The sequence below is a fragment of the Pseudophryne corroboree genome, chromosome 6 (assembly GCF_028390025.1).
Source record: "Pseudophryne corroboree isolate aPseCor3 chromosome 6, aPseCor3.hap2, whole genome shotgun sequence".
NCBI lineage: Eukaryota > Metazoa > Chordata > Amphibia > Anura > Myobatrachidae > Pseudophryne > Pseudophryne corroboree.
Genome location: NC_086449.1, coordinates 255,545,022 through 255,569,798, shown reverse-complemented (window position 1 = coordinate 255,569,798; position 24,777 = coordinate 255,545,022). Strand labels below are relative to the sequence as shown.

The 24,777-nt window shown below is 46.8% G+C and overlaps 1 protein-coding gene across 4 annotated transcripts in view; it reads right to left on the bottom strand.

The window, feature by feature from the left end:
- CRTC3 (CREB regulated transcription coactivator 3) overlaps positions 1-24,777 on the bottom strand; it is a 390,875-nt gene that overhangs the window by 246,051 nt on the left and 120,047 nt on the right. For 3 of the 4 annotated variants that reach the window (XM_063925922.1, XM_063925921.1, XM_063925923.1), the window contains exon 2: positions 23,422-23,532. The exons of the other annotated variant lie outside the window; for it this stretch is intronic. In XM_063925922.1, coding sequence (XP_063781992.1) covers positions 23,422-23,532 — 111 coding nt within the window. The remainder of the gene's footprint in view (positions 1-23,421; positions 23,533-24,777) is intronic. 4 annotated transcript variants of the gene reach the window in all.

Here is a 24,777-nt window from a genome sequence, read left to right as displayed (position 1 = left end):
TTTTTTCAGGAATTCTGGCAGGGGTAATTTATCACATATATAGCCTCTGGGACTATATATTGTGATGATTTGCCAGCCAAGGTGTTTATATTGCTGCTCAGGGCGCCCCCAGCGCCCTGCACCCATCAGTGACCGGAGTGTGAGGTGTGCATGAGGAGCAATGGCGCACAGCTGCAGTGCTGTGTGCTACCTTGTTGAAGACCGAGGTCTTCTGCCGCCAATTTTCCGGACCACTTCTTGCTTCTGGCTCTGTAAGGGGGACGGCGGCGCGGCTCCGGGACCGAACGATCGAGGTCGGGTCCTGTGTTCGATCCCTCTGGAGCTAATGGTGTCCAGTAGCCTAAGAAGCCCAAACTATCTCCAGTCAGGTAGGTTCGCTTCTTCTCCCCTTAGTCCCTCGCTGCAGTGAGTCTGTTGCCAGCAGATCTCACTGTAAAATAAAAAACCTAAAATATACTTTCTTTCTAGGAGCTCAGGAGAGCCCCTAGTGTGCATCCAGCTCAGCCGGGCACAAGATTCTAACTGAAGTCTGGAGGAGGGTCATAGTGGGAGGAGCCTGTGCACACCAGTTAGTCTAAAGCTTTCTTTTAGTTGTGCCCAGTCTCCTGGGGAGCCGCTATTCCCCATGGTCCTTACGGAGTCCCAGCATCCACTTAGGACGTCAGAGAAATTGGGTTTTTGCTCTCTGGATGCCATTGACAGATGCTCCTCCAATGCATCAGTCCAGGCAGCCACTGCTTTCGCCATCCAGGCTGAAGCCATAGCTGATCTTATGATTGCCCCAGACAGGGAAAAAAATGCTTTTTACAAAACCATCAACTCTCCTATCTGTGACATCATTTAATGATGTTGAAGGCAGAGGTAATGTAGATTTTCACACTAATCGGATGACATGCGTATCTACTTTGGGAGCCACCTCCCTTTTTAAACAGTCCACAGCCAGAAGAGGATAATTGGAATTCCATTTCCTTGGAATCATAAACTTCCTACTGGGCATATCCCAAGCCTCTTGCATAATTTCCGTCAGCTGTTCTGACCCAGGAAACTCAGTCCTAACTGTTTTGGGACGTTTAAACAGAGGTGCCTTAGATTTTAACACAGGCTCTGCTGCTTCCTCTAAGGATAGAATGGCTTACATCACATTAATTAACTCAGATATGTCCACTGAGCTGAGACCTTCCTCATCTCCGTATGCAGAACCGGAGTGTAATGAGTCTTCCTCCTCAGACGACTCCTCATCTGAAACATGTGTAGACTGTGAAGATGTTGTTTCAGGTCTATGTGATTTACTTACCACCAGCCTTTCAGCCTGTTTTTGTTGAGAGGCTGCTGCTTCCCCTGATGGATGTCCTAAACCCCAGGTGAAATGCTGCATGTAAGGGTTAACAGTGTAACCTATCAATGGCACAGAAGTTGGATTTATCCACTCAGCTATACTGGATAATGTCTGTGCAAAAGAAGCCCATGGGGGATCCACTTGCACCTGTGTCTGCCTTGGATTTTTCAAGAGACTTTGGTGAAAGCTAAAATAATTTACACACAAACCATTCTGAACCAGATCCTGAGAGGTTAACCCAGCTTTGCAAGACAAACATGACATGAGTGTTGGTGCTGCTGTGAGTGTATTTTCCTCACCCTTTCCGCTCTTAGACATGATAAATAATCACACACTTGTACAGTGTAAACTACACAATTTGTGACTGTAATCACTTTAAATTTTGTTATAGTGACATAATCCGACCCTACCCTGCTTTGAACCAGCATTGAGGATCAGAATAGACAGAAAAAACTGACAGAATTATAGTAAAGTCAGCAATCACATTAGCAATCAGTCACAGGTTATACATTAGTATAATAAGCAATATGAGCACATAATCAACTACAAACACATTTCAACTACGTAGGAGAAACATATTACTGTATTACCTTACATAGGATTTAACCATATTCAGTCGCACAGCGAAAGAAAACAGTAATAATTATCAGACTCATATGCATTAGGCACTTATCCAACTATTCGTACTCAAAGGTAGATAGAGACTTTGTGCTGTATTACCCGTGATCAGTAGAGTGGGATACAGGTAGACTCACCCCGCTTCCAGGATCGATCAATACGTTAGCGAACGGTGAGTGGATCCAGGCGCTAATAGTGAACACAGACGCCCAAGTGAACACTGACGCACCAGTCACACAGTCGCCTATGCTGCAACTGGGTCCCCTTAGATACACAGCGTCTCAGACGGAAGCGGGAAATCAGTTCAGGGTGCGAGACTCGGAGGAAACTGGTCATGAACCGGGGGGGAGGAGCATCTGACTCACCACTGCTGACATCAATCCTAGAGATCACGGCCTCATACTACCCCCCTGGAGCCTATGATCCTTAGGAGCTAGTGCTGGTGTACTCTAGGTGGCAGCCGCGACAGCTACTGTTTGGTTGTCCCCTCCCAAAACAGTGTGGCTGTGTCCGTGTCCCCCCTCTAAGCGGAAACAATGCCTTACTTTCTCCCCGTGCTCCGGCCACAGCCTGGTAACGTTTGCTGGACTTGCTAGTACATCCGAAACAGACGCCGCTGAAACTGCGCTGTAATCGTGGGTAAGCGGTGTCACGACCCGGCGGGGAATTGTTGGAGCGACTCTTTCTAAGGTACGTATAAGACGCTTTTTAGAAAGATCACTCAAAAAAATAGTAAGACTATAAAAATAAAATAAAAAAGCTTATGGCTGCTAAAAAAACAGCAGCACTCTTGACCATGGTCCGGTTCCTGCCGCACCAAACAAAAAAACTGATTTGCCTGAGCCAGGAGGCGGGGATATATGGATGGGTCCGTTGCATGGTGGTAGGCTGAAAGCTTTGACGGTTTGGTGCAAATCCGCTGTCGCATCATCATATCCCAATGTTATCCTGTGGACCCTGCCAGAGAAAATGTTTAATTTTTTTTGTTTTCATAATCCTTTAAGAGGAAAGACTCACTGGAGTATCAAGCAAAACAATACTTCCCCCTTCCATACCCCACCTTCTATGAATGAGACAACAGCCAACATATTCTGAAAACTACCCAAAATGGCACAAGACCTCTGTATACTTCAGGTCACATTTCCTATAGTCCATACCCGAAGCACGTCTCCCCAGGCAGCCAGTTACAATGGCTACAGATGGGCAATCACTACTAGATCATTAACAGCAGCTCTCTCATAAAGCTTGGCCACCTTGCTATGGTCTTTAATATCACAACTGTACATAGCAAATCCCCTCAGCTGTGAGGATGGGGGCAGTGACGCAATTACACACTATTCCCACCTTCAATCTAGCCCTAAATCCCCCATGTGGCACTTAGATGCAGGATAGGTCTCTGAAACAAACAGGTGCCGTCCAGCCTTCCAAATCTCATTCAGTTCCACTGCTTCACAACATAGCTGCCAGACAAACATTGTAGTGGTACCCGGTCATTCAGTTTGAATCTTACTCCCCACGGGTTGGGTACGTTATACACCCATACACATAATGTAAACAGTTATGAGCAGAAACAAATATTGACACTTTTATTTGGGTAGGATATATTTGCAGTAAACCAAAATATTTGTGAATTGTTACTCAACGAAAACCACTAAAAATATAACAAAGAAAAACTTTGTGGTCACATTGCTGAGAACACTCCACATTCTCGTGTCAGTAGTGTACTTTATAATCCATGTGGGTCCAAAGCTGTTATGCATTTTCTTGAAGCCACGATTTGGTCAGTTAGGATAATATACTGTCCCCAGCTCCTTCCTGCATTGTGGTTATATCTTTTAACGCCTGTTTAACGTGTCCGCTGGAAAATTTTCACAAATTGCTTTCTCATTTACTGATTAAAATGTATTGATATGATTTATTACGGAGATGAAAGATAATGTGCTGCCGTTTTAGGGTAGAGGGATGCCCAAGTGCAGTGCCTGGAGTTTAGCAGGTTGCCTATGACTGACTTACATACAGAAGGCGTGTAAAAGAGCACTACTTTACAATTCCACATATGGTGATTGTGGGGGGGGGGAAAGGGATAGGATTTTGTTTACCTACCGGTCAATCTTTTTCTCGTAGTCCGTAGAGGATGCTGGGGTCCACATTAGCACCATGGGGTATAGACGGGTCCACCAGGAGCCATTGGCACTTTAAGAGTTTGAGAGTGTGGGCTGGCTCCTCCCTCTATGCCCCTCTTACCAGACTCAGTCTAGAAACAGTGCCCGAGGAGACGGACATCTTCGAGAGAAGGATTTAACACAGATAGTGGCGAGATTCATATCAGCTCACACATACAAGGCACATCAAGCTAACTAGCTTGAAACACTCAGCAACTGCTGAAACATTACTTACCAAGTAACAATGCAATACATAACTAAACAAAATTGTTTGTATCACCAACGCCTTTTCCTGCGGAAGAAACACCCTCTGCACTTCCGTGTTGAGGATCATCCCCAGAAAAGACAACTTCCGGGTTGGTTCCAAATGAGATTTTGGAAGGTTCAGAATCCAACCGTGGACTCTGAGTAGGCGGGTTGTGAGTACAATGGACTGCAACAGCTCCTCCTTGGACGATGCCTTTACTAGTAGATCGTCCAGATACGGAATGATGTTTACCCCCTGTTTTCGGAGTAGAACCATCACCTCCATCATCACCTTGGTGAACACCCTTGGTACTGGTACAATGACTGGTGCCTCCACCAACTTTTGGACCGCTGCTTGTAGGACAGTCCTGTCCGCCAGCAGAACTGGCAAGCCTGATTTGAAAAATCGGTGAGGAGGGAGATTTTGAAATTCCAACCTGTATCCCTGGGACACAATATCTGTCACCCAGGGATCCAGGCCAGACTATACCCAGACGTGACTGAACTGTCTGAGCCTCGCTGCCACTGGCCCCACCTCCAGGCCACGCGGTCCACCGTCATGCAGAGGACTTTGGTGTACTGGAAGCAGGCTTAGTTTCCTGGGAACCTGCCGCACCAGGTTTCTTGGATTTAGCTCGACCTCCCCTAAAGAAGGTATTGGACGGTTTGGCCTTTCTAGGCTTGTTAGACCGAAAGGACTGTGATGCTGATGAAGAGAAGGATTTCTTCGGAGCAGGTGCAGCTGAGGGAAGGAACAGAGACTTACCCGCTGTAGCCGTGGATATCCACACATCCGAATCTTCCCCAAAGAGAGCCTGACCTGTGTAGGGTAGGGACTCCACACTTTTCCTGGATTCCGCGTCGGCTGACCACTGGTGCAGCCATAGTCCCTGACGAGCTGAAACAGACATGGAAGAGATCCCCGCAGCCATGGAACCCAGGTCTATCATGGATTCTACCATAAAACCTACTGAATTTTGTGAATGTTACGCAAAAACAGTTCAACATCACCCTTATCCACTGTATCCAAATCCTCAAGTAAGTTGCCTGACCATTTTACTATAGCTTTTGCAATTCATGCACTAGCAATAGTGGAATGTAATATGGCCCCCGAAGCGGTGTACATTGATTTAAGTGTATTATCAATTTTTCGATCAGCCGGCTCCTTTAAGGCGGTAGATCCCGGAACAGGTAAAACCACCTTTTTGGAGAGTCTGGACACAGATGCGTCAACAATTGGTGGGCTTTCCCATTTTTTCCTATCCTCCTCAGGGAAAGGAAACGCCACCTGGACTCTTTTAGGGATCTGGAATTTTTTCTCAGGGTTTTCCCATGCTTTCTCAAATATAGCATTTAATTCGTTTGACGCAGGAAAGGTTAGCGAGGCTTTCTTATTTTCAGTGGAAAAAGCCTCCTCAACTTGCTCAGGTGTTGTATCAATAATATTCAATACATCCCTGATAGCCTCTATCATCAATTGCACCCCCTTTGCAAGAGAGGCAGACCCCCGCAACACATCCCCAGTATCGTCTGTGGTATCACAATCGGTATCCGTGTCATCTTGCATGACATGAACAAGCGCACGTTTGTGGGGGTATATAGCGGAGCGTCCTGAGGTACCAGAATCGGTCCATACTGCCATAGAGCTCTGTAATACCTGGGTGGCGGATTGATTACTTGCAACCCTATCTGAAATCTGAGAAATCCAAGATTTGATAGAGGAAAACCACTCAGGATCCCTTGCTGGAACCTGTGCTAAACCAGTGCTATCCTGATTACATGGAATGGGATCATCCTGGGAGGACATATCCTCCGCAGCATATGACACAGTGTCCCTGGACATAGCTAAAGGAGACCACAAAACACCCCACACACACAGGGGAGGGCAGACAGAGTTTCACCCCCAGGAATGGCAAGAGAGAGACAGAGATTGGAGCCAACCCACACACAGCGCTTTTAACCAAAGGGAGACCCCTTGCCAGCGCTTCTACAACCCCCTGGTACCGTGAGAGGTAGCTGGAGTTGCTGTGGAGGGACCTTCTTTCTCCTGATCAGCGCTGTGCAGGCAGGAAAATGTCACTGAATGCTACTGGGTTCGCTCTGAGGAGAAGCTCCACCCCCAAAATGGTGCTGTCTTCCCGCTCTTCATCTGAATATATTGGCCAGAGAATTGATGCTGGCTGAGATCCTGGGACCCCGACAGGCTTTGTGAGCAGTGTAGAGTGTAAGCGCTGGCCCAGGGCGCACCTCAACGCGCCGCACTATGTACCGCTGAGCCATCCCGGAGCGCAGTTAATACTGCGCTCCTGCCTTGCTGCCGCCATCTTCACACCGGCCTCCCCACTTGCAAGGGGGGTCGGTGTCTTACTCGCCACAATCTTCAGCTCTGTAAGGGGGTGGCGGCATGCTGCTGGGGTGAGCGATCCCCTGTGGCGGGGAGCGATCTATCCCCTCAGGAGCTCAGTGTCCTGTCAGCGGAGTAAGTGGCTCAGACCCCGCAGGGTGGACACTACTCCCCCCCTTAGTCCCACGCTGCAGGGAGGCTGTTGCCGGCAGCCTCCCTGTAAAATAAAAACTCTAAAATAACTTTTTTCTAGAAAAGCTCTGGAGAGCTCCCCTAGATGTGACCGGCTCCTCTGGGCACATTTTCTAAGCTGAGTCTGGTAGGAGGGGCATAGAGAGAGGAGCCAGCCCACACTCTCAAACTCTTAAAGTGCCAATGGCTCCTGGTGGACCCGTCTATACCTATTGGTACTAATGTGGACCCCAGCATCCGCTAGGACGCAAGAGAAAATAAGATTTTACTTACCGATAAATCTATTTCTCGTAGTCCGTAGTGGATGCTGGGGACTCCGTCAGGACCATGGGGATTAGCGGCTCCGCAGGAGACAGGGCACAAAAATAAAGCTTTAGGATCAGGTGGTGTGCACTGGCTCCTCCCCCTATGACCCTCCTCCAAGCCTCAGTTAGGATACTGTGCCCGGACGAGCGTACACAATAAGGAAGGATTTTGAATCCCGGGTAAGACTCATACCAGCCACACCAATCACACCGTACAACTTGTGATCTGAACCCAGTTAACAGTATGACAACGTAGGAGCCTCTGAACAGACGGCTCACAACAAGAACAACCCGATTTTTTTGTAACAATAACTATGTACAAGTATTGCAGACAATCCGCACTTGGGATGGGCGCCCAGCATCCACTACGGACTACGAGAATTAGATTTATCGGTAAGTAAAATCTTATTTTCTCTAAACGTCCTAGTGGATGCTGGGGACTCCGTCAGGACCATGGGGATTATACCAAAGCTCCCAAACGGGCGGGAGAGTGCGGATGACTCTGCAGCACCGAATGAGAGAACTCCAGGTCCTCTTTAGCCAGGGTATCAAATTTGTAGAATTTTACAAACGTGTTCTCCCCCGACCACGTAGCTGCTCGGCAGAGTTGTAATGCCGAGACCCCTCGGGCAGCCGCCCAGGATGAGCCCACCTTCCTTGTGGAATGGGCCTTGACAGATTTAGGCTGTGGCAGGCCTGCCACAGAATGTGCAAGTTGAATTGTGCTACAAATCCAACGAGCAATCGTCTGCTTAGAAGCAGGAGCACCCAGCTTGTTGGGTGCATACAGTATAAACAGCGAGTCAGATTTTCTGACTCCAGCTGTCCTTGAAATATATATTTTCAATGCCCTGACAACGTCCAGCAACTTGGAATCCTCCAAATCGCTAGTAGCCGCAGGCACCACAATAGGCTGGTTCAGGTGAAACGCTGACACCACCTTAGGCAGAAAATGAGGACGCGTCCGCAGTTCTGCCCTGTCCGAATGGAAAATCAGATATGGGCTTTTATACGATAAAGCCGCCAATTCTGACACTCTCCTGGCTGAAGCCAGGGCCAGTAGCATGGTTACTTTCCATGTAAGATATTTCAAATCCGCCGATTTGAGTGGCTCAAACCAATGGGATTTGAGAAAATCCAAAACTACATTAAGGTCCCACGGTGCCACTGGGGGCACAATCGGGGGCTGTATATGTAGTACTCCTTTTACAAAAGTCTGGACTTCAGGAACTGAAGCCAATTCTTTCTGGAAGAAAATCGACAGGGCCGAAATTTGAACCTTAATGGACCCCAACTTGAGGCCCATAGACAATCCTGTTTGCAGGAAATGTAGGAATCGACCCAATTGAAATTCCTCCGTGGGGGCCTTCCTGGCCTCGCACCACGCAACATATTTTCTCCAAATGCGGTGATAATGTTGTGCAGTCACCTCCTTCCTGGCTTTATCCAGTGTAGGGATGACCTCTTCCGGAATGCCTTTTTCCCTTAGAATTCGGCGTTCAACCGCCACGCCGTCAAACGCAGCCGCGGTAAGTCTTGGAATAGACACGGTCCCTGCTGAATCAGGTCCCGTCTTAGAGGTAGAGGCCACGGATTTTCCGTGAGCATCTCCTGAAGTTCCGGGTACCAAGTTCTTCTTGGCCAATCCGGAGCCACGAGTATCGTTCTTACTCCCCTTTGCCGTATAATTCTCAGTACTTTGGGTATGAGAGGCAGAGGAGGAAACACATACACTGACTGGAACACCCACGGTGTTACCAGAGCGTCCACAGCTATTGCCTGATGGTCTCTTGACCTGGCGCAATACCTGTCCAGTTTTTTGTTGAGGCGAGACGCCATCATATCCACCTTTGGTTTTTCCCAACGGTTCACAATCATGTGGAAGACTTCTGGATGAAGTCCCCACTCTCCCGGGTGTAGATCGTGTCTGCTGAGGAAGTCTGCTTCCCAGTTGTCCACTCCCGGAATGAACACTGCTGACAGTGCTATCACATGATCTTCCGCCCAGCGAAGAATCCTTGCAGCTTCTGCCATTGCTCTCCTGCTTCTTGTGCCGCCCTGTCTGTTTACGTGGGCGACTGCCGTGATGTTGTCCGACTGGATCAACACCGGCCGACCCTGAAGCAGGGGTTTTGCCAGGCTTAGAGCATTGTAAATCGCTCTTAGCTCCAGTATATTTATGTGAAGAGACATCTCCAGGCTTGACCATACTCCCTGGAAGTTTCTTCCCTGTGTGACCGCTCCCCAGCCTCTCAGACTGGCATCCGTGGTCACCAGGACCCAGTCCTGTATGCCGAATCTGCGGCCTTGTAACAGATGAGCACTCTGTAACCACCACAGAAGAGACACCCTTGTCCGTGGCGATAAGGTTATCCGCTGATGCATCTGCAGATGCGATCCGGACCATTTGTCCAGCAGATCCCACTGAAAAGTTCGTGCGTGGAATCTGCCGAATGGGATTGCTTCGTAAGAAGCCACCATCTTTCCCAGGACTCTTGTGCATTGATGCACAGACACTTTTCCTGGTTTTAGGAGGTTCCTGACAAGTTCGGATAACTCCCTGGCTTTCTCCTCCGGAAGAAACACCTTTTTCTGAACCGTGTCCAGAATCATTCCCAGGAACAGCAGACGTGTTGTCGGGGTCAACTGAGATTTTGGGAAATTCAGAATCCACCCGTGTTGTTGCAGCACTACTTGGGTTAGTGCTACTCCGTCCTCCAGCTGTTCTCTGGACCTTGCCCTTATCAGGAGATCGTCCAAGTAAGGGATAATTAATACGCCTTTTCTTCGTAGAAGAAACATCATTTCGGCCATTACCTTGGTAAAGACCCGAGGTGCCGTGGACAATCCAAACGGCAGCGTCTGAAACTGATAATGACAGTTTTGCACCACGAACCTGAGGTACCCTTGATGTGAAGGGCAAATTGGGACATGCAGGTAAGCATCCTTGATGTCCCAGGGACACCATAAAGTCCCCTTCTTCCAGATTCGCTATCACTGCTCTGAGTGACTCCATCTTGAACTTGAATTTTTGTATGTACAGGTTCAAAGATTTCAGATTTAGAATAGGTCTTACCGAGCCGTCCGGCTTCGGTACCACAAATAGTGTGGAATAATACCCCTTTCCCTGTTGTAGGAGGGGTACCTTGACTATCACCTGATGAGAATACAGCTTGTGAATGGCTTCCAATACCGTCGCCCTGTCTGAGGGAGACGTGGGCAGAGCAGACTTTAGGAACCGGCGAGGGGGAGACTTCTCGAATTCCAACCTGTAACCCTGAGATATTATCTGCAGGATCCAGGGGTCCACCTGTGAGCAAGCCCACTGCGCGCTGAAATTCTTGAGTCGACCCCCCACCGTTTCTGAGTCCGCTTGTAAAGCCCCAGCGTCATGCTGAGGGCTTTGCAGAACCCGCGGAGGGCTTCTGTTCCTGGGAAGGAGCTGCTTGCTGCCCTCTCTTACCCTTTCCTCTGCCTCGGGGCAGATATGACTGTCCTTTTGCCCGCTTGTTCTTATAGGACCGAAAGGACTGCGGCTGAAAAGACGGTGTCTTTTTCTGTTGGGAGGGGGTCTGAGGTAAAAAGGTGGATTTCCCGGCCGTTGCCGTGGCCACCAGATCCGATAGACCGACGCCAAATAATTCCTCCCCTTTATACGGCAATACTTCCATATGCCGTTTGGAATCCGCATCACCTGACCACTGTCGTGTCCATAAACTTCTTCTGGCAGATATGGACATCGCACTTACTCTCGATGCCAGAGTGCAAATATCCCTCTGAGCATCTCGCATATAAAGAAAAGCATCCTTTAATTGCTCTAAAGTCTGTAAAATACTGTCCCTATCCAGGGTATCAATATTTTCAGTCAGGGAATCCGACCAGATCACCCCAGCACTGCACATCCAGGCTGAGGCGATGGCTGGTCGCAGTATAACACCAGTATGTGTGTATATACTTTTTAGGGTAGTTTCCAGCCTCCTATCAGCTGGATCCTTGAGGGCGGCCGTATCAGGAGACGGTAACGCCACTTGTTTTGATAAGCGTGTGAGCGCCTTATCCACCTTAGGGGGTGTTTCCCAGCGCGCCCTAACCTCTGGCGGGAAAGGGTATAATGCCAATAACTTTTTTGAAATTAGCACTTTTCTATCTGGGTTAACCCACGCTTCATCACATACATCATTCAATTCCTCTGATTCAGGAAAAACTACAGGTAGTTTATTCACCCCCCACATAATACCCCTTTTTGTGGTACTTGCAGTATCAGAGATATGCAAAGCCTCCTTCATTGCCGTGATCATATAACGTGTGGCCCTACTTGAAAATACGTTTGTTTCTTCACCGTCGACACTAGATTCAGTGTCCGTGTCTGGGTCTGTGTCGACCGACTGAGGTAAAGGGCGTTTTACAGCCCCTGACGGTGTCTGAGACGCCTGGGCAGGTACCAACTGGTTTTCCGGCCGTCTCATGTCGTCAACTGATTTTTGTAATGTGCTGACATTATCACGTAATTCCATAAACAAAGCCATCCATTCCGGTGTCGACTCCCTGGGGGGTGACATCACCATTATCGGCAATTGCTCTGCCTCCACACCAACATCGTCCTCATACATGTCGACACACACGTACCGACACACAGCAGACACACAGGGAATGCTCTATTGAAGACAGGACCCCACTAGCCCTTTGGGGAGACAGAGGGAGAGTTTGCCAGCACACACCCAAGCGCTATAATATATATGGGAACAACCTTATATAAGTGTTGTATCCTTATAGCAGCTTAAATATATAAAATATCGCCAAAAAAAGTGCCCCCCCTCTCTGTTTTACCCTGTTTCTGTAGTGCAGTGCAGGGGAGAGTCCTGGGAGCCTTCCTCACAGCGGAGCTGAGCAGGAAAATGGCGCTGTGTGCTGAGGAGAATAAGCCCCGCCCCCTATTCCGGCGGGCTTTTCTCCCGGAGTTTTAGATATCTGGCAGGGGTTAAATACATCCATATAGCCTCAAGGGCTATATGTGATGTATTTTTTAGCCATAAAAAGTATTATACATTGCTGCCCAGGGCGCCCCCAGCAGCGCCCTGCACCCTCCGTGACCTAATGGTGTGAAGTGTGTGACAACAATGGCGCCCAGCTGCAGTGCTGTGCGCTACCTTCATGAAGACTGAAAAGCCTTCTGCCGCCGGTTTCTGGACCTTCAATCTTCAGCATCTGCAAGGGGGGTCGGCGGCGCGGCTCCGGGACGAACCCCAGGGTGAGACCTGTGTTCCGACTCCCTCTGGAGCTAATGGTGTCCAGTAGCCTAAGAAGCCAATCCATCCTGCACGCAGGTGAGTTGAACTTCTCTCCCCTAAGTCCCTCGATGCAGTGAGCCTGTTGCCAGCAGGACTCACTGAAAATAAAAAACCTAAAACTTTTTCTAAGCAGCTCCTTAAGAGAGCCACCTAGATTGCACCCTGCTCGGACGGGCACAAAAACCTAACTGAGGCTTGGAGGAGGGTCATAGGGGGAGGAGCCAGTGCACACCACCTGATCCTAAAGCTTTATTTTTGTGCCCTGTCTCCTGCGGAGCCGCTAATCCCCATGGTCCTGACGGAGTCCCCAGCATCCACTAGGACGTTTAGAGAAAAAAGTATTAGTAATTAAAGGATGTCAATTATATCCAATACAGGGACTTTATAATTCACACTCCCATTCACATGAAAATCGGCAACTGATCTCTGAAGGTTTGGGCAAATAAGTAGCTCACATGATGAAAGTGTTGTGCAATTGTACAGTATGTAGCGTGTTTTACTCTCCTGACAGTCATCTGGCACGGGTCTGGAGAGACCTCTCCCACCCAATAAACTAGACCAGTCATTAACAGCAGATTCATGCACTCAGAATTCCATAACAATATTCCAATGCGTACATTTTTTTTTTGCTGTTTTCACCATTTTACACGTAAACAAAACTAAGACGTCTAATGCTGGTAGGATTAAGCATGTTTACTTTATGTAAAAACTACTTTGCCAAACAAATACATTTGAAGTTAAATCACAATCATTCTAGAATAATAGCGTATATTCTACACAGGCAAACACTTGTATATCAATGTGAGCAGCTATCACTGAAGGCAGCACAGAATTTATTTTTATGACATTGTTACAGAGAAGACATTAGCATGTACAATTTGTTTTCAAGGAACACTCAAGACCATGAACCATGACTCTTCTGTTTATCAACAGCTGCGTAGCTAGTATCATGCAAATATATGAATGATAGTGCACTATCACGAGGGAACCACAAGTAGCGCAACACTTCTCCGTAGTTATATAGACATTTAACATTTAAAAGATGGCTAGAATCATATTTCTTGGAGTTAAATTTCAACTATTTAATCAAACACTCCACTATTGTCCCATCGTCAGAGCTAGTATTTCCTGCAAGCTGCACAATGCTTTTTGGTCTCACTAACACCATCCACCAGCAATCAAAGCAAAACAACCATTTGATGCCTTACCATGGGGTAGATTTTCTGTTTTATAGAGGTTTTAACTGATGCAACCAACATGGTTTCAATGGTTGACACTATGGGGCCAAATTAATTCAGGACAATGCGTCGATGAACATCAAGAGACGTAATCAATTGGCCAATTACGGTAAACACAACATTGCAAAGTTTCCAGAGCTAGGGGGTGTGAGGAAAGACCTGCAGTGTTGCGTTAGGTGCCATTCCAGAATGGCGCACGGCAGCAAAAATAAGAATTTACTTACCGATAATTCTATTTCTCGGAGTCCGTAGTGGATGCTGGGGTTCCTGAAAGGACCATGGGGAATAGCGGCTCCGCAGGAGGCAGGGCACAAAAGTAAAGCTTTTACAGGTCAGGTGGTGTGTACTGGCTCCTCCCCCTATGACCCTCCTCCAGACTCCAGTTAGGTACTGTGCCCGGACGAGCGTACACAATAAGGGAGGATTTTGAATCCCGGGTAAGACTCATACCAGCCACACCAATCACACCGTACAACTTGTGATCTAAACCCAGTTAACAGTATGATAACAGAGGAGCCTCTGAAAGATGGCTTCCTAAACAATAACCCAAATTAGTTAACAATAACTATGTACAAGTATTGCAGATAATCCGCACTTGGGATGGGCGCCCAGCATCCACTACGGACTCCGAGAAATAGAATTATCGGTAAGTAAATTCTTATTTTCTCTATCGTCCTAAGTGGATGCTGGGGTTCCTGAAAGGACCATGGGGATTATACCAAAGCTCCCAAACGGGCGGGAGAGTGCGGATGACTCTGCAGCACCGAATGAGAGAACTCCAGGTCCTCCTTTGCCAGGGTATCAAATTTGTAAAAACTTACAAACGTGTTCTCCCCTGACCACGTAGCTGCTCGGCAGAGTAGTAATGCCGAGACCCCTCGGGCAGCCGCCCAAGATGAGCCCACCTTCCTTGCGGAATGGGCCTTAACAGATTTAGGCTGTGGCAGGCCTGCCACAGAATGTACAAGTTGAATTTTGTTACAAATCCAACGAGCAATCGACTGCTTAGAAGCAGGTGCACCCAACTTGTTGGGTGCATACAGTATAAACAGCGAGTCAGATTTTCTGACTCCAGCCGTCCTTTAAATGTATATTTTTAAGGCTCTGACAACGTCCAACAACTTGGAGTCCTTCAAGTCGTCTGTAGCCGCAGGCACTACAATAGGCTGGTTCAGGTGAAACGCTGATACCACCTTAGGGAGAAAATGCGGACGCGTCCGCAGCTCTGCCCTATGTCGAATGGAAAATTAAATAAGGGCTTTTATAAAACAAAGCCGCCAGTTCAGATACTCTCCCGGCCGAAGCCAGGGCCAGTAACATAGTCACTTTCCATGTGAGATATTTCAAATCCACCTTCTTTAGTGGTTCAAACCAATTTGATTTGAGGAAATCTAAAACTACATTTAGATCCCACGGTGCCACCTTAGGCACCACAGGAGGCTGTATATGCAGTACTCCTGTGATAAAAATCTGGACCTCAGGGACTGAGGCCAATTCTTTTTGGAAGAATATTGATAGGGCCGAAATTTGAACCTTAATAGATCCCAATTTGAGACCCATAGACAATCCTGATTGCAGGAAATGTAGGAAAACGACCCAGTTGAAATTCCTCCATCGGAGCACTCCGCTGCTCACACCACGCAACATATTTTCGCCAAATACGGCGATAAAGCTTCGCGGTGACTTCCTTCCTTGCCTTTATCAAGGTAGGAATGACTTCTTCTGGAATGCCTTTTCCTTTTAGGATCTGGCATTCAAACGCCATGCCGTCAAACGCAGCCGCGGTAAGTCTTGAAAAAGACAAGTACCCTGCTGAAGCAGGTCCCTTCTCAGAAGTAGAGGCCACGGATCGTCCGTGACCATCTCTTGAAGTTCCGGGTACCAAGTCCTTCTTGGCCAATCCGGAGCCACTAGTCTTACTCCACTTTGCCGTATAATCCTCAATACCTTTGGTATGAGAGGCAGAGGAGGAAACACATATACCGACTGGTACACCCAAGGTGTTACCAGCGCGTCCACAGCTATTGCCTGCGGATCTCTTGACCTGGCGCAATACCTGTCCAGTGTTTTGTTGAGGCGAGACGCCATCATGTCCACCATTGGTTTTACCCAACGGTTTAATAGCATGTGGAAAACTTCTGGATGAAGTCTCCACTCTCCCGGGTGAAGGTCGTGTCTGCTGAGGAAGTCTGCTTCCCAGTTGTCCACGCCCGGGATGAATACTGCTGACAGTGCTATCACGTGATTCTCCGCCCAGCGAAGGATCCTGGCAGCTTCTGCCATTGCCCTCCTGCTTCTTGTGCCGCCCTGTCTGTTTACATGGGCGACTGCCGTGATGTTGTCCGACTGGATCAACACCGGTCTTCCTTGAAGCAGAGGTTCCGCCTGGCTTAGAGCATTGTAGATTGCTCTTAGTTCCAGAATGCTTATGTGAAGAGACTTTTTCAGGCTCGACCACACTCCCTGGAAATTTCTTCCCTGTGTGACTGCTCCCCAGCCTCTCTGGCTGGCACCCGTGGTCACCAGGATCCAATCCTGCATGCCGAATCTGCGGCCCTCCAATAGATGAGCCTCCTGCAACCACCACAGAAAGGATACCCTTGTCCTCGGCGACAGGGTTATCCGCAGGTGCATCTGAAGATGCGACCCTGACCATTTGTCCAACAGATCCCTTTGCATGGAATCTGCCGAAAGGGATTGCTTCGGAAGAAGCTACCATTTTTTCCCAGGACTCTTGTGCATTGATGTACAGACACCTTTCCTGGTTTTAGGAGGTTCCTGACCAGGTCAGATAACTCCTTGGCTTTTTCTTCGGGAAGAAAAACCTTTTCTGAACTGTGTCCAGAATCATCCCCAGGAACAGCAGACGAGTTGTCGGCATTAATTGGGATTTTGGAATATTCAGAATCCATCCGTGCTGCTTTAGCACCTCTTGAGATAGTGCTAAACCCATCTCTAGCTGTTCTCTGGACCTTGCCCTTATTAGGAGATCGTCCAAGTATGGGATAATTAATACGCCTTTTCTTCGAAGAAGAAATATTATCTCGGCCATTACCTTTGTAAAGACCCGAGGTGCCGTGGACAAACCAAACGGCAGCGTCTGAAACTGATAGTGACAGTTTTGTACAACGAACCTGAAGTACCCCTGGTGTGAGGGGTAATTGGAACGTGGAGATACGCATCCTTGATGTCCAAGGATACCATAAAGTCCCCTTCTTCCAGGTTCGCTTATCACTGCTCTGAGTGACTCCATCTTGAACTTGAACTTCTTTATGTACAGGTTCAAGGACTTCAGATTTAGAATAGGCCTTACCGAGCCATCCGGCTTCGGTACCACAAAAAGAGTGGAATAATACCCCTTCCCTTGTTGTAGAAGAGGTACCTTGACTATCACCTGCTGAGAATACAGCTTGTGAATGGCTTCCAAAACCGTCTCCCTTTCTGAGGGGGACGTTGGTAAAGCAGACTTCAGGAAACGGCGAGGTGGCTCTGTCTCTAATTTCAACCTGTACCCCTGAGATATTATCTGCAGGATCCAGGGATTTACCTGCGAGTGAGCCCACTGCGCGCTGTAATTCTTGAGACGACCGCCTACCGCCCCCGAGTCCGCTTGCGAAGCCCCAGCGTCATGCTGAGGCTTTTGTAGAAGCCGGGGAGGGCTTCTGTTCCTGGGAAGGAGCTGCCTGTTGCTGTCTCTTCCCTCGTCCTCTGCCTCGTGGCAGATATGAATAGCCCTTTGCTCTCTTATTTTTAAAGGAACGAAAGGGCTGCGGTTGAAAGGTCGGTGCCTTTTTCTGTTGGGGAGTGACTTGAGGTAGAAAGGTGGATTTCCCGGCCGTAGCCGTGGCCACCAAATCCGATAGACCGACCCCAAATAACTCCTCTACGCATCGCCTGTCCACTGTCGTGTCCATAAAGCTCTTCTGGCCGAAATGGACATAGCACTTACCCGTGATGCCAGTGTGCAGATATCTCTCTGTGCATCACGCATATAAAGAAATGCATCCTTTATTTGTTCTAACGACAGTAAAATATTGTCCCTGTCCAGGGTATCAATATTTTCGATCAGGGACTCTGACCAAACTACCCCAGCACTGCACATCCAGGCAGTCGCAATAGCTGGTCGTAGTATAACACCTGCATGTGTGTATATACCTTTTTGGATATTTTCCATCCTCCTATCTGATGGATCTTTAAGTGCGGCCGTCTCAGGAGAGGGTAACGCCACTTGTTTTGATAAGCGTGTTAGCGCTTTGTCCACCCTAGGAGGTGTTTCCCAGCGCTCCCTAACCTCTGGCGAGAAAGGGTATAAAGCCAATAACTTCTTTGAAATTAGCAGTTTTTTATCGGGGCACCCCACGCTTCATCACACACGTCATTTAATTCTTCTGATTCGGTAAAAACTACTGGTAGTTTTTTCACACCCCACATAATACCCTGTTTAGTGGTACCTGTAGTATCAGCTAAATGTAACATCTCCTTTATTGCCAAAATCATATAACGTGTGGCCCTTTTGGAAAATACGGTTGATTCGTCACCTTCACTACCGGAATCAGTGCCTGTGTCTGGGTCTGTGTCGACCGACTGAGGCAAGGGGCGTTTTACAGCCCCTGACGGTGTTTGAGGCGCCTGGACAGGCACTAAGTGAGTGTCCGGCCGCCTCATGTCGGCAAACGACTGCTTAAGCGAGTTGACGCTATCCCGTAATTCCACAAATAAGGCATCCATTCTGGTGTCGACCCCCTAGAAGGTGACATCCTCATATTTGGCAATTGCTCCGCCTCCACACCAATAACGTCCTCATACATGTCGACACACACGTACCGACACACAGCAGACACACAGGGAATGCTCTATACGAAGACAGGACCCACTAGCCCTTTGGGGAGACAGAGGGAGAGTCTGCCAGCACACACCAAAAAGCGCTATATATGACAGGGATAGCCTTATGATTAAGTGCTCCCTTACAGCTGCTTTTATATTAATATATTGCCATTTATTTTGCCCCCCCTCTCTGTTATACCCTGTTTCTGTAGTGCAGTGCAGGGGAGAGACCTGGGAGCCTTCCTGACCAGCGGAGCTGTGACAGAAAATGGCGCCGTGTGCTGAGGAGATAGGCCCCGCCCCTTTTCCGGCGGGCTCGTCTCCCGCTATTTAGTACATTTAGGCAGGGGTAAATATCTCCATATAGCCTCTGGGGCTATATGTGAGGTATTTTTAGCCTTTTTAAAGGTTTACATTTGCCTCCCAGGGCGCCCCCCCCCCCAGCGCCCTGCACCCTCAGTGACTGCCGTGTGAAGTGTGCTGAGAGGAAAATGGCGCACAGCTGCAGTGCTGTGCGCTACCTTAAGAAGACTGCAGGAGTCTTCAGCCGCCGATTCTGGACCTCTTCTTGCTTCAGCATCTGTGAGGGGGCCGGCGGCGTGGCTCCGGTGACCATCCAGGCTGTACCTGTGATCGTCCCTCTGGAGCTTCATGTCCAGTAGCCAAGAAGCCAATCCATCCTGCACGCAGGTGAGTTCACTTCTTCTCCCCTCTGTCCCTCGTTGCAGTGATCCTGTTGCCAGCAGGAATCACTGTAAAATAAAAAACCTAAGCTAAACTCTCTAAGCAGCTCTTTATGAGAGCCACCTAGAATTGCACCCTTCTCGGCCGGGCACAAAAATCTAACTGGAGTCTGGAGGAGGGTCATAGGGGGAGGAGCCAGTACACACCACCTGACCTGTAAAAGCTTTACTTTTGTGCCCTGTCTCCTGCGGAGCCGCTATTCCCCATGGTCCTTTCAGGAACCCCAGCATCCACTTAGGACGATAGAGAAATTATGAGTTCAATCTCCGCTATGGCTGTAGATGTGGTTGTGAAAGCTTACTGATGACACATGGTTGGTGCCATGAGAGACGTCAGTATAAAGCTACTTACATAGCAGTACAGCTTCTGCTGTATATGCTCTGTAATGATTTATAGAACTAAAAGTGAAAGTCCTCTACTTAATAAGGAAAATAGATTACTTTGGTACTGTGTCCAGTTTTTTCAGCTGCACAGTGTCACACAGATGTTAAACATGCTATCCAAGATGCTGTATACATATTTTTCCAGATGCAAGGTCCTGGGAAGCAGGCAAGACATCACTAGTGTCAATTATCAAGTCAAAGGCAAGAATTAATTTCCTGTGTCTCCTACTCACACCTGGTTATGTGCATGCTTATGTAATAAACAACATACTGCACACTGATTAACCCGTGTGGGCAATTTAGGAAATGATGGAATGTTTCTAATAAAGTAATCAAATATTATTAAATGCCTACACACAACACTATTTTGGATAAAGAAAGCTAGACTTGAGGCTCGAAATAACACCCACACCCAATTAACCTCTGTAAGGATGAATCAAATGCCAAGAAATTCTGGTTGGCCAAAGGCTGTGATCTGCTAGTGTGTGTATGGCAATCTGCATTCCAGAAGCTGCATGAGTATTCGAAACAACCAAATACAAAGGGGGCAGAGGCTGTGCCCAGTACTCTCAGGGTTCTTTATCAAGACTCACATTATGCTGCAGAGATTCTTCTTACATCACCAACAAAATGATGGAAGCCAGAACCACAGTGGCATCATAATACTCATTGCCACAGCAACACTACAAGCATCAGGAAACACACAATGCAGAACATATATGGTTCATTTGCGCTGGTGACCAAAACTCCCATGAACATAATGGAAATAAAGAAAAGAATGAGCAGAAACACTATATTCACACATCGGTATACAAAAAGAAACCAATGTAGGTAAAAACAATAGTATCACAGGCAGCAGTACATAATAAAAACTGACAAAAGAAACCCAATGGAGAAGCTCACAAATAAAACAAAATAAAACATATTAGGACTTTGGCTAACATCACAGAAAGCAGGTCGTAGAAATAAATGTGATCAGTATGTCACTATTAGAGAAAACAAGAAGGCCTAATGTCCTAGTTTAATCCACAGATGGCCGAACAGTCAAGCATATCTATACAACCAAGCTGCAGTTCTAACTCCTTTTCTTAATATCGCGCACAAAATGTTAATCCTGCTTTTCACTGTGGGAGTGTGTGACCCAGGGTGCCAGCGCTAAAAGTCAGGTGCGAGTGTTGTAACAGGGTGACTAGGCAAACTCAGCACTTAGGGGTCTATTCATGAAGCAATGAAAAGAGCGGAGAAGTGAGCCAGTGGAGATGTTGCCCATGGCAACCAACCAGCACTGACGTAACATTTCGAATTTGCATACTATAAAATTATACAGAGCAGCTGATTGGTTGCCATTGGCAACTTCTCCACTGGTTCACTTCTCCACTCTTTTCACTGCTTCAAGAATAGACCCCTAAAACTGTAATCTTAACAGTGGTGGTGCGGAGCCAGAGAAGCTCCTCCGACTCCCAGATGCTGCTGCAAAGGATTTCTCCCAGACAAACTACAAGGCTGTTCCTCTCAGCGCTCATCTTTAAACGCCCAATAGTCCTCTCATGCTGTATTCTCTAATCAGAGTCCCATACCAGCTGTCCATAAAAATATGCAGAAATAGAGTGTACCCAGAGGTATTCGGGAGCTATAAGAATGAGGTGCTTTACTAAGCTGCAGCCGAATTTAGAGGGAAGTCAGTCCCACTATAACAAAGATACAACAAAAGGAAGGCTGCGCTCAGATAGGAAAGAATGATACTGTCACCAAATGTATCAATTTAAAAAGAGACAATTTAATAAAAACCAATATCCTATGCATTAAACAACATACAACATGAATTTATGTAATTTAAAAAAGGAATAGTTTACCCTAGATACTGGGTCAGGACATGTAGCAATGATGCAGTACAAGCAATCCGTTCCAAATAGTGCCCTTCATTACGATAAAGTCCAGTAGCAAGAGTCTCTTATGTAAATTGAGAGTCCAATTTGTTCTTTGCGTGCACCGTTAGAGGAATAAGCAATGGAATTAGTCCCGTATGGTTATTGGGTACCTCATGCAACACGGTGTTTGGATGATGCCTCTCTGAAACTCCTCTGATTGACTGGCAGATGGCAAGGGCTGGTTCGGATCCAAATAGAAAGTTGTCCTGGTCCAGTAGATAGCACCTAAGGTGCTATTTACTGGACCAGCGCAAGTTTCTATTTGTCTTTTTTAAAATTGATAAATTTGGTGAAACTATCATTGTTCTTTCCTATCTGAGCGCAGCCTTCCTTTTGTTGTCCATAAAAATATGCCATTAGTTTCACTGAAAATTGAAAAGTAAAGGAGTAGAGATTGTATTAGAAAACTTGCTAGTTAGGGTGTAGCATGGAAGTAGGGGGTGTGGAGGAGAGGACTGCATTGAGACCAGCCCTATCATTCTGCACTTTCTAATTTGCTATTCACAGATGTTTCTTTTATAGCATGTCATGCAAATATTTTACACTCAAAACAAAACATCTCCCATTACACTCTGATCAGCTTGTTTTATTGGATGTTACATTGCTCTGCAACTAGCACAGACAGCAATTTATTTAGAAGCACGCCAACTGCTGTTACCCACAGAAAGGTAGCCTTAAACTAGGAATAATAATCAGAAGCAAGCAGCAGTAAGAAGCTGCAACATATTACACACATACAGTATATACAGAACTATTCTTCTTTCCGTCTATCCCTGAAACACAGCCACCCCTCAGTGGGCCCTTACCACTACATTCTGACTTCTGCGTCTTTCATGCCCCAGTCCAACAACAATGCATAGCAATTTTCTGTCACACAGATCGATTTATACACATGTACTTCTATAAAACTGCAACAAAAAAATATCCATCAGGAAGTTGTAGTTTATATCCTTTGAAGATTCAGCATAAACAGAGAAAAAAGTGATTGATATAACTGTACATCTATGAAGCTGGCGCCGTCCTCCTTGCAACTTCAGCCTGAAAGAAGGGCTGGACTAGGTTTTTAAACTGTTTACGCTCTCAGAAATGTGCTCTGACCAGACAGGGGATTTCTTTCATAACATCCAGCGTGCCACAGAAACCTACAACTATTAGAGAACAGAAACAAAAGCAGGCTTGTTCTGTGCACTCTTATCAGAGCCGCACAGCTAACCAGAGCCCAGCACACTACGGCTACACCACATTCAGGCACTGTATTATGCCACTGTAACACAAGTGACCCATGTGCAAAGAATTTTACTATGTGCCTGATTACAAGAGAGAAATAAGCTAAACACTCATTTTCCCAGAAGGTAATAATACTTTATAAGGCTTGTTTCATACAGGCATTTGGAATACTAGCACTTTCTACCCAATTAGATGACCATGCTGAAGCATCACATGATACAAAAAAGGCATTTACTGTGTAATTCCTCTGATTTGTAATAAATATGGTTTAATTACTTAATACACATGACTGACCAAAAGATGTGATGGTCCTTTAGTGCTGGGCTGAACGGGACCCGCTTGGCCGGGAGGGTGGGGGGGGGGGGGGGGGGGGTTGAGTGCACACGGATCCTGTTCTGCGGGATCCTGCCAGTGACACACGGGATTTCAGTGTGGCACAGTTGCACTGTGTGAACACATACATTGAAATGTATGTGTTCACTATGAAATCCTGCCGTCCTGTCATCCAGCCCGCCCACAGCATGCTGAACGGGTCCCGCTTGGCCGCTATGTGTGGCCGTAGCCTTACTCAGCAAGAATGTCTTACCTGGAAATCAGATGGACTGCTGCTAATCTGGTTTACGTTTGGCAATGAGCCACCATAGTACGGAGCCCGGGATTGTGCAAGTCGTAACTGCTGCAGCTTTTGGAACTGAACCTGAAAGACAAAGAAGCAAAAGTCCATGAGACGTAAGCAAAAACAGGCCACTAAAAAGACAGAAATCTTATGGAGCGGGATATTACAGTTGATAGTAGCACCGGTATAGACTGGAACACCACTCATGAATTCATATCTGTGGCAAATAACTTACTATATAACACCTATAATCACAGAGACAAAGCCATTGATTGCACTTGTTACAGATGTTACTGAAGAAAAGTTACCTATTTACAACCGGGAACTTGTGTTTTTACAATTTTAAAAAGGTATTTTATTCAGAAGTCCTACTTCAAGTATAATGCTGGCCATACACCAGACCAACTTTCCTCCAACCATCCAACTAGGGGACTGGTTACAACGAAAATCTGGTAATGCACGAGTATGACCAAATAACAATCAGCGATTTGTTCCCAAACAACGGAAAATAGATGAAAACAGTCACAGCCAAATTGGTTAGATCTGTTTGTTTTAATCAACTTCTCTGAACATTTTTCGTCCGTTTTACAGCATTTGGGAGCAAATGGCTGATTGTCATTTGCTCAGATATATTACCTGATTTACATTCCAACCAGTTGGATGGCTGGAGGAAAATTGGTCACAGAGTGCACACAGACACCCCCCTCCTTTCTTGAACTGTCCCTGGGAATACTAATAATGTTGGTACAGCAATAGTGAGGATTAGCAGTATAGTGCATTAGTTGCTAGAGAATATAAGACTGCAAAATCATGTACTTTGCTAAGCAGCTGGAGTATAAAGCCAGGGCTAGGAGCAGCCTGGTTGTTCGCTGTTTGGAAACCATAAAGTCAGTTGAAAACCACTGGAGAAAAAAAAAAAAAAAACACTTGTAGCTGAGCTGCATATTGAAGCGAGACTACACTGATTGGTAAGTGAACAGCAAGTAAAACATAATATTATACCATAATGTTAGTAGTGGAGTGATGCAGTACATGGGATAGGTGAGGAGTACTAATAATGTTGGTACAGGAGGGATGACGATTAGCAGCACTGAGCTACAATTTTCACAGCAACAATTTTCACGCAAATCCTGTTTTTGTGATTTTTTTTTTTTTTTACTTCGTACCTTCAATTCCAAAATTACGAAAACAGGATTCTTACCGTAAAAAGTGTAAGTGAAAATGGGGAAATCAGCCTGTACACCAAAAAATGCCAAACTAACACAGGATAACAGTATAGAGGTGTATTAGAGGTCATATTAAATAGATGTGTGGTACTAAAATTGA